Source organism: Anguilla rostrata, chromosome 7, assembly GCF_018555375.3.
Source record: "Anguilla rostrata isolate EN2019 chromosome 7, ASM1855537v3, whole genome shotgun sequence".
In the NCBI taxonomy this organism is placed as follows: domain Eukaryota; kingdom Metazoa; phylum Chordata; class Actinopteri; order Anguilliformes; family Anguillidae; genus Anguilla; species Anguilla rostrata.
In genome coordinates, this window is record NC_057939.1 from 11,190,504 (window position 1) to 11,200,156 (window position 9,653).

General features: G+C 41.3%; 2 protein-coding genes and 1 long non-coding RNA gene across 4 annotated transcripts; 1 reads left to right on the forward strand and 2 right to left on the reverse strand.

Annotated features, from left to right (window-relative positions):
* Positions 1 to 921: 921 nt before the first annotated feature.
* Positions 922 to 3,409, reverse strand: LOC135258997 (uncharacterized). Of its 2 annotated transcripts, none has more exons than XR_010331167.1 (3): positions 3,293 to 3,409; positions 2,783 to 2,943; positions 922 to 1,488 (listed from the first exon to the last, which is right to left on the reverse strand). It is a non-coding gene; the product is annotated as an uncharacterized LOC135258997 (long non-coding RNA). The 2 variants fall into 2 exon arrangements; XR_010331168.1 differs by having other exon boundaries at positions 3,215 to 3,324.
* On the forward strand, positions 1,346 to 3,583 carry LOC135258995 (hyaluronidase-5-like). Its single transcript, XM_064342788.1, has 3 exons — positions 1,346 to 2,275; positions 2,885 to 2,974; positions 3,242 to 3,583. The coding sequence occupies exons 1-3, from the start codon at positions 1,346 to 1,348 to the stop codon at positions 3,566 to 3,568; spliced, it is 1,347 nt and encodes a 448-aa protein (XP_064198858.1). The 3' UTR covers positions 3,569 to 3,583.
* Positions 3,584 to 5,541: 1,958 nt separating this feature from the next.
* tmem229a (transmembrane protein 229A) lies at positions 5,542 to 9,236 on the reverse strand. Its single transcript, XM_064342789.1, has one exon. It carries the CDS (start codon positions 9,076 to 9,078, stop codon positions 8,023 to 8,025), a length of 1,056 nt encoding a protein of 351 aa, XP_064198859.1. The 5' UTR covers positions 9,079 to 9,236; the 3' UTR covers positions 5,542 to 8,022.
* Positions 9,237 to 9,653: the final 417 nt, after the last annotated feature.

Consider the following 9,653-nt stretch of genomic DNA (forward strand, 5'->3'; position numbering starts at 1 on the left):
ACACAAAACTTTTGAGCTTCAGGTAAAAACTGTGAATATGGAAAAAGGGAGCTGGGCCTAATCCAGGGGTGTACAATCTCATCCAAAAAGGGCTGATGTGGGTGCCCAGCACTATGACACCCGATTCAACTAATTAACTAATCACGGTGTTCAGTCAAGACGTAGATAAGCAGAATCAGGTACTGGGCTAAAACAAAAACCTGCACCCACACTGGACCCTGGTCTACAAGGAGCAGGTGTGGGAGCTGTAGGTAACATGATTCTATAATGTTGTACACTATACATGGCGTATAATATAACAATTATGTTGAAAAAATATTTTCTTTGAAGATAACTTAAAGAATTAAAGGAGACAACGTGCTTGTGGGCGCCCATGTTACACCTTCATAAAGTTATCACTGTTTTTGCTTCTGGGGCTTTGCAGAGTCAATGCTGTTCTGTTTCACAGAGAATCATGACTGTTTTGAATAACCAGTTCTTAATAAAATTGCCGTAAGCCTGAAATATTTGCAATGATGTAAATGTACAATCAAACATGAACAGAGATCCCAGTTTGAGGTGCTATTTTAGAGGTGTCCCTCCTTCACAACCACACACCTCGACCATCAAGCAGATAAGGTAAATATAACCAGCTCTAAGGTGCTGGCTGTATTTTTGAAAATCTATTTATTCTAACACTTAAGTGGACTGAATCATATTAATTAAAAGAAAATCAACTAAATTGTAGATGTCAATGACAGGTGTCTACCAACGAAATGGAAGTACTGGCTTTGGCAGTATGTATATACAAACTGATCGCATTATGCATAGCAAACCACATATAATTGTACGCACTGTTGGAGAAATGGCACTCTAAGAGAAATGCAAAAAAAAAAAAAGTAAGAGTTTCTATTGTAGAAAATCAAAAATTCAACGTATTGATTGATTTTAAGATTTTAGTTTAAGATTTGTATTTGTTGGAATTTCACAGACATATAGAACAATATAACAGAGCTGTTCAAGAATATGATGTCACAGCGTATTTTTGAAAAGATCTATGCACATTTGTATAAAAACACCTCTAAGACAAACAAAAACAGACTGCAGCAATTGTAACTGTAATTCAATTTAACCTTACAAAGAGGTATCATTGCTCATATTTAGCTGAATGAAGAAGTTTAATCAATTTCTGATAATTTAATTGGATAGTTCTGACTGACTTTATGATCAACAATAACTATACAGCAGATTGTCAGGCTTTTTTCTGCATGATATCATAATTATTTATTCAATTCTGTTTCATTTTATGACAGTTCTTCATTTTACTCTGCTCAAGGGGAAGGGCTACTACAAACTACATGTGAGAATGTTGTGTATTAATGGGCTAAATTTAAGGCAATGCCTCGTTTTCCTGGTTCTGATCAACCTTTGTGGATCACTGCCGAAGACTGCTCCACCTCTGAAGCCAGATTTTCCTTTTGCTTTCATGTGGAATGTTCCAACTGAGCTCTGTGAGAGAAAATTTGGGATCAGCCTGGACCTGACATACATTCAGCTTGTGAGCAGCACCTTGAAGACAGCAACCAACCAAAGCATCACCATTTTCTACACAGATAGATTTGGCATATTCCCCTACATAGATGAAGACACCGGAGAGGCACACAGCGAGGGACTCCCTCAGCTCATAAATTTCAAAGAACATGGTGAACTAGCTGAAGATGACATAACCTTCTATATCCCTTCTGACCAACCTGGCCTTGCTGTCCTGGATTTTGAAGAGTGGAGACCACAGTGGGTACGAAACTGGGGCACCAAGGACATCTACAGGCAGACGTCAATCGAAATGATTACACAGAGGCATCTCTTTCTCTCTCACAACGAAGCAGAAGATATTGCCAAAAGAGTGTTCGAAGCGGCGGCCAAAAAGTATTTTTTGAAATCCTTGAATCTGGGAAAAACACTTCGTCCAAAGCGTTTGTGGGGTTACTACCTATACCCAGACTGCTATAACTATGATTACAATAAGGACATGAATGGCTATACTGGTCAGTGCCCTGCGATTGAGAAGAAGAGAAATGATGAGTTGCTCTGGCTTTGGAAGGAGTCCACAGCTTTGTACCCCTCCATATACCTGGAGCTTGCGCTGAAAGACACCAATCAGGCAGCTCTCTTTGTTCGTCATCGTATGCAGGAGTCAATGAGAGTCTCCATGCTGCCAAATAAGGACTACGCAATACCCATCTATGCCTACATTCGTATTGTGTACAAAGACGGTGATGAAGACTACTTGTCTAAGGTGAGTGGATATCTACATTATTGTTTGTGAAAATTGGTTTACATTAAAAAAAAACATTTAATATCATATATTGAAAACATATTCCCTGAGTCTTCAGCTGGGGGGCGGGGTGAATTAACACTGTACATGGTTATTTTGGAGCCATTGAAATTAGTTGAGTGGTGACACAGCCAAGTTAATCAATACGACATTTAACAATAAAGCTACATTTTAGAGTGATAAAGCACTCCATTCATGTGATCACCTTCATTAGTTCTAGTCTAATGTGCATCTCTTCCCTCCAGTAGGGGACACGCATCACTTGTGCTTCCCTTTCAGATAGTCTTGCACAAGGGCTTTACCGCAAACGACGTGAAAAACGACGTTTGCTGCTCAGTCTGTCATTTTACGTTATATCTGGCATTACATTTTATTTACAGTGTTGTGTCTTTTTTAAAGTAACTGTTATCATGAAACAATATAAAAACAACGATAGAATACACCAATCAAGTGTTGGCCAACACATACCTTTCCAAAACCAGCTGGGGCAACGGACAAAAACATTTGGCTGGCGGTATTACTTGCTTCCTCCCTGCTGTCCCTCACTGTGCATGTTCGCTGATGTTCCAGCCGGACCTGGTGCGTACTATCGGGGAGGCTGCTGCTTTAGGAGCCGCTGGCGTTGTGTGCTGGGGAGATATGAAGGTCACGGAGACCAAGGTATGTTAAAACTGTTTGCTATTGCATTTACTCCAGTGTTCCAATTTGTTTCGACAAAATGCGATGTGTTTCTCAAAGCTAGCGAGCTTATCTAAATTTGCTAAAGTTACGTAACATTAGCTAGCTCGGCACAAGCACAACCCTATTACATCTTTTTCAAGTAGGCTTTTGTTTTGATAAAAATAATAATAATAATAATAATAATAATTGTTATTTGGGCTTTGCATATCCTTGAATTACCGCTCTTATATTTACTTCACTTTGAAGGCCACCTGCTCCGCTGCTCAACGCTATTTGGAGAAAACGCTGAACCCTTACCTCTTGAACGTCACTACGGCGGCAAAGCTGTGTAGTACCGCCCTGTGTAATAACAACGGGCGATGTGTAAGGAAGAAATGGGACCAGAGTGATTACCTGCACCTGGACCCGTCCAGGTACCGGATCAAGTGGTCAATAACCGGTGAACTGTCAGTGAAGGGACGTCTGTCTCAGGAAGACGTTGACTGGTTTGATAAGCGGTTCGACTGCCTGTGCTACACTGATGATCCTTGTTACTCACCTACAAATTTGAACAAAGAGTCCAACTTTAGATAAATCTGTTCACCTCTACCTGACCTTAGCGTGTCTCTTTTTCCTGTCAGCAAGCATAGACCACAATGTCTCTCTAATTTTCTCTAATTTTACTGGTAACACAGTAAATGAACAGGGATCTAATACATTTGAATTCACTGATAGGTGCATAAGATTAAACACTTTGAAAGTCAAACTAACAAGAATTTTTTGTAAATATAAAATGGAATGACAGAGGGGGGATTTTCCCTAGACCGTTGCCACAAAGTTAGAAGCACAGAATCATCTAGAAGACTTGCCTTTGCTGGAACTAAGGGCCTAGCCCAAACCATGAAAAGCAGCCTCAGGCTAAAGGGTGTCCACATACTTTTGGTCATAGAGTGCAGTGTCAATCATCACTTACCGACTGTCTGTACTCTACTCCCATTGGTGGCTTCAGGTGAAGGGCCACTGCAACCCTTCTTGCATGTCCATGGGGGCAGTACCTGGGTGCCTGTATTACGTCGTGAAGACAAGGTGTTAATGAGGTGCAGGCAGCCCAGGACGGGCAGAGGTGTTTGTTGCTGCAATGTGTGGGTTTGAATAGTGGCTTTTTGTTGACTGGGCTAATAAAGACGGTAAAAGATCCTGCCACTGTTGAACGGGAGAAGCGAGTCCATCATTTTTAGCTAACACTCTGAAATCTTTGATGAGCGTGTTGGCTAGCACTGCACAAACATGCTCTGGTAATTGTTGTTAAAAAAATAGTTCTTTAAAAATGAAGCAAGGCCTTATGGTAGCCCAAAAGTGCTAGCATGAGGTCCAGCAGCTCAGATGGTTTTGCAACACCGAGGCAGGGAAAGGAAAGCAACGGGCAGGCGCATTCAGACTCTGTCAGACCAACAGTCTCTGAAAGGTAAGTATTCGGAGTGGTGTGTTTGTCCTGCTTCAGGGGGGGTCTTCCAATACACTCAGTGCTCGGGCTGCGGTGGAGCTGCTGAGTGAAGCGATGACATGCTAGTATTTGGTTTCGACAGCGTCGATGTCCCCCGAGGGCGAATTGGGGCTTCGGCCTGTGCAAATCATGCAGCCGCTTGCTGTTCCCAAAGCTCCGGCAACTTCAAAGAGACGCCATTTGTCCATATGTTGGGGAAAAAGCTCTGGAATCCTCATCGGGGTCACCAGTGTGGTGTTTGTGATAACAATCTGAACACGGAGGCAAGATTTTGTCCAACAACATTACATTACATTTATCAGGCAGACACTTTTATCCAAAGTGACGTACAATAACTGCGTACCGAAGATCATTGGAACAACTAACAAAATGCAGGTCCGATAATTTTTGATGCATCATCTATTACTAAGACGGGGTGTGTGCTGCTATCTTTATATTTAATTTAAAAGCGAACATTCATTGAACAAAGTTGTCACCCATGATAACCCACTGCATCCTCTGAGAATAGCTAAATCTTGCTTAGAGAAAGCACACAAGCCTGTTGGACACCGAAGACCTAAATCCAGGAGTATCCAAGTGTAAATAATGCAAATTTCTGGGCAGCCACTCTGACCACTAGCTGGCAACATACTCCAAAGTTGCCTTAACTGGTGGCGACACCAACTCAGTTTGTGCCAGACATAAAGTGCTCTTAGCCAGGCGTGTGTTTGTAGTGCGTGATAGCAAGGTTAAAGTTCTTGTTTTATTTGCCTTTTAGGGACACACCCATCAAAGTCAAGATATTATAGTCAAGATTTTATATGTAATATCTGAATGACTCAGGAAGAGCTAGACTTAATGACTGGTAATATATTTACAACTGATAAGGACACAGGACAACTTATGCAATTGGAGTGGAGTCTGTCTCTGCTCAGGATCATCACATTGCACGGTCTCCATGGCAACATTCTATCAGTACATATTGTACAGGAAGCAGTTAAGAGGTTACGAGAGATAACGACATACCCTGTTTCATACTGTTAGTGAAAGCCTTAGAACAGAGAACTCACACATCTATTAGATATACCGTCTTTAGAGTTTATTCACCCATAGCAATACAGACTTTGAAGGGGAACTTCTTTGCAAACCTTTTTCCAAATCGCTTTTTGTAAAATGATGGATTTTATTAAGAAATATAACTAGACTGACATTGCAATAATTGCAGACAAGAAAAAATAAGTGCAAAAAAGCAAAGTGCTTCATTGGTTTTGAGACAATGCTCTGAAAACAGAACAAATATTAGAGTGGCTTTGGTAGGAAAATTACAAAAACCAATTTAAGGTATTCAGTTTCAGATTTTAAACAGATTTTTTCTTGCTTTGGTATGCCTACAAATGCATATAATACACACGCATGCACACACACACACACACACACACACATACACACAATCAAACTAATCACAAAGTACCCAATGTGCAAACTAATAATAAACTTAAATAAGCGGCAAAAATTTTTTATGAACATTAGTTTTAGTGTTCTGAGAAAATCCACTTTAAAGTTGTGTGCTCCACCACTGATGTTAAAAATGACCAGGAATTGTATCCTTAGCTGCCTCGCCTGAAAAATCTCAAAGTACATTAGATATAGACATACTCCATCGCATGCTTTTCAAGACCTGTAGACAATGTCCTGAATTTATCTTGATGAAATGTCCCTTGCTCACTTGGCCCTGTGTCCTTCATCTTCTTCCCAGACACCCCGTCCCAGGGAACACAGCTGTACATCCTTGCTCACACATGCTCAGGAATTACACACCTTGGGCTAAAAAGCCGACAAAACACCATGCACATTACTCGTACATCTCCCCATCTCTCTCTCTCTCTCTCTCTCTCTCTCAAGATTGGAAACTGGAAATTCACGCTCAACAGCATATGCAATTTGTACATGCAGCTGCAATTAGATCATCCATTCCGTTCCATCTAAAGGTACAAAAAAGTCTGCTTTTTTTTAAACTTACAAATCTAAGCATAGGTTCTTTCGGTGGAGATTGAGGCTTTTAAGTGCAATTATTTATACAATTCACTGCATCTGTCATGCTTTCTTCACACAAATTAGTACAAAATATGAAATACAATGGAAAGCATAGATGCAATCAGAAAACATTATTGCGCCTCCAAGTCTATTTTGCTGTTATGGAGACACACAGCTACCAGTATAGGCAATAGAAAAATGTAAAACATGCCCAACAGTTATAAACACAGTGAGAAATATCTGCAACAAAAGAGAAAATAGTAGAAATGTTAAAAACGCTTGTTCTTCTGCTACTCTTAACTCTTGGTGAGTACAGCCACCAGTCTCAAACCGCTACTCAAGTCACAGTGCAAGGTTTATTTGAAACCATTTCTCTTTTGGTCCTGTATCACAACTGCAAAACGTGTATCTATTCAATGCAACAGCCGATTAAATTTCTCGGGCAGTAATTACTGAACGTTTTCCCATGATATGTTATTTTATACACTAAATGTGTCACAAAACAACCCTTTCTAAATCCGGCCTTCATCATTAAGCTGATATGCCTCAACATGGTCAAATCTTCTGAAACTTCCTCATACACTGCACTTCATGGGGGGTTGCATATGTAGATACTTATTCACCTGGTAACCGAGATTTACCAGAGAGCACACCCTGGCAGCTAATGTTTAGCTAGCGTGTAATCTGTGACATTGATATGACAGCCAAATCCACCCAGGCTTTTCACAGCTACTAATGAAGTTAATTTTCAGATCTCTACTTACCAAACATGCCATCCTCTACAAAGCTAGGATTTGGCATGCCACTGTGTCTCTTTATTTCACAGTCAGGTAGTTGTCGAAGGCACTCCATAAAATGAACATTGTAACAAAATGGATACTCTTTTTTTTTTTTTTTTACAAACCCACAGTTCAGTGTATTAAGTCCGTACAGACATCACTGTGCATCGTCATTAGAGATCACATTTTCCTTCACCGGTTGATGTCCCATCATATTTATGCTATTGTGTTCATCTTCCTACACATGGACTGATTTGACTTAGTTTTGCGAACTCATAACAGTGACTAAAATATACACAGACATGCAAGATACAACATCTTAAAACAGGCTCCCTAAAGCAGGGGGAATCACGGGATTCAATTTCCCGTCAAATGCCACCATGCCTTCATTGACCGCCTAATGCTACACAAATTGAATTGTATTAGCATTTACTTAGTCTTTTATATCTAAATTCCAAAAGTCTAGATAGTAACAATATAGTTATATTTACACTAGGCCTATTGTATTTAAAAACGGCAGTTGTCTTCGCGCCCTGAGAACCATAAAATGTTTGAACATAATTGGTTCTGTCACGCTTGAAAGGGATTGGCCCTGTCGTCACAGTAAAGCTGTTTTAACAGCTACTAAAATTTCTCTTAAGAAATACTAGTTGTAAAGCTCGTGTGCAGCGATGATGGTTGGATTTTAAGTAAACCGTTGTAATCTCTGATGCACTGGCATATCATAAGGCTACTCTAACAGCGTGCCAAAATTAGGGTATACGTTTCTCTTTGATGCGCCCATCGATTCCGCATCCTTGCGACTTACTGTCTTGTGCACACACGACACGTAGCAAGACATTGGACAATATATCTTGATACAAACTGAGACAGACCCAACCAGGTAGATAGAGAAGGGTGATGAGACCCATGAAATTCAAAGGATAGTGGGAGTAGTCCCACGAACAGGCGCCGTAGTGCCGCAGCGCCAGCCCCCACAAGAACTCCCAGGTATAGATGAAACAGACGTAGATCGGCAGCCTTTTCCAGGTACTCCATCCTCGCTTGAAATGCAAATGCACGTACAGCTTTTCCACCACAAAGCTGCAGCTTCCGTACATAAGGAAGGACCAGAGAGACGTATGACCGCTCAGTGTTCTGTCAGATTTTTCAATCAGATTGAATATCGAGGTGAATACGACCTCATCCAAAAGGCCATGCATTCCAAAGAAGACGAAACGCACCAAGCCAGGCAGTCCGTGCGCAGACCTCAGCTCTTGAATCAGTTCCGCCAGGGTACGTTGCCCTGGACAGTGGTACTGAAGGTGCAAAAATCTCTTGAGAAACACTTGCGAATAGTAGAGGGATATGATGTAGTGAATAGCAATCTGCGCTACTAACGCGCTTTTGATGTGGCTGGATAAGGCAACTGTATTCCCGATCAATATCTGCAGACCGATGTACACAGAAGGGTAGATTATGCAATGGAAAAGGACAGGGCGTCCTTGGAAGATAGTTTTTTGTGAATATATTTTCTCCAGCGCGAAATGAGTCATCGAATGGAGGATGCAGCTATAGGGGGAGGAGAACCCCAGCAATTTCAGATCATTGCTTTGCAGGAAAGTGTGCGCCGATGACAGAATGATATCCAACGTGACTCCGTGCATCCCGTAGAAATAGAGGCGCATCCATGGTGGCAGGCTAGGCATTGATTCGCTCGCGTTTCCTGTGCTGCTGGACAGATCCCGTTGCCGACGCTTCTTCGGCGATGTCGGACTTGCGTCGTCTATTGAGCGCATAGACTCGGTGTCTTTCCGCCTACATGACATGGTCAAATTGATCCAGAATCAGGTTAATTCTGCTGCATGTTGCAATTTGCTACGAAATAATGACCGCGCCGATTATCAGGTTCGAATGTTTACACCCAGGTAGCCTACTTGATATCGCGCCTGTTCCGTGACCGCCGAATTGAAGTTGGTGGTGGTTGTGATGTTTTTTTTTTTTTTTTGGGGGGGGGGGGGGGGGGGGGGGGGTTGGGGGGACGTGTGGTTAAAAGGAAGTCCTCCACACTGGCGTTCTTTAACTCTAAAGTCGATATTGGCTTGCAACTGCAATTTAAGTTTGCTATATTGCTTACATTTTACGTCTTACATTAGCCTATCTGTAGCACTTCCAACGCACAAGTGTCATATCAGCATCTCATTCTAAGTGATGGTGAATTATATGAAGAAATAAAATGTAGGCCTATAGGTTACATGATCATTCACAACGGGAATCCCATATCTAAAAAAAAACAATGATACTTGAAGGCAACGACAATAATTATTACAATTATTTTTTTGTTTTTTGTTTTTTAGCAAAAAAAGGGACTTTGGGTTTGAGTTTCAATGGCTTTTACGTGGTC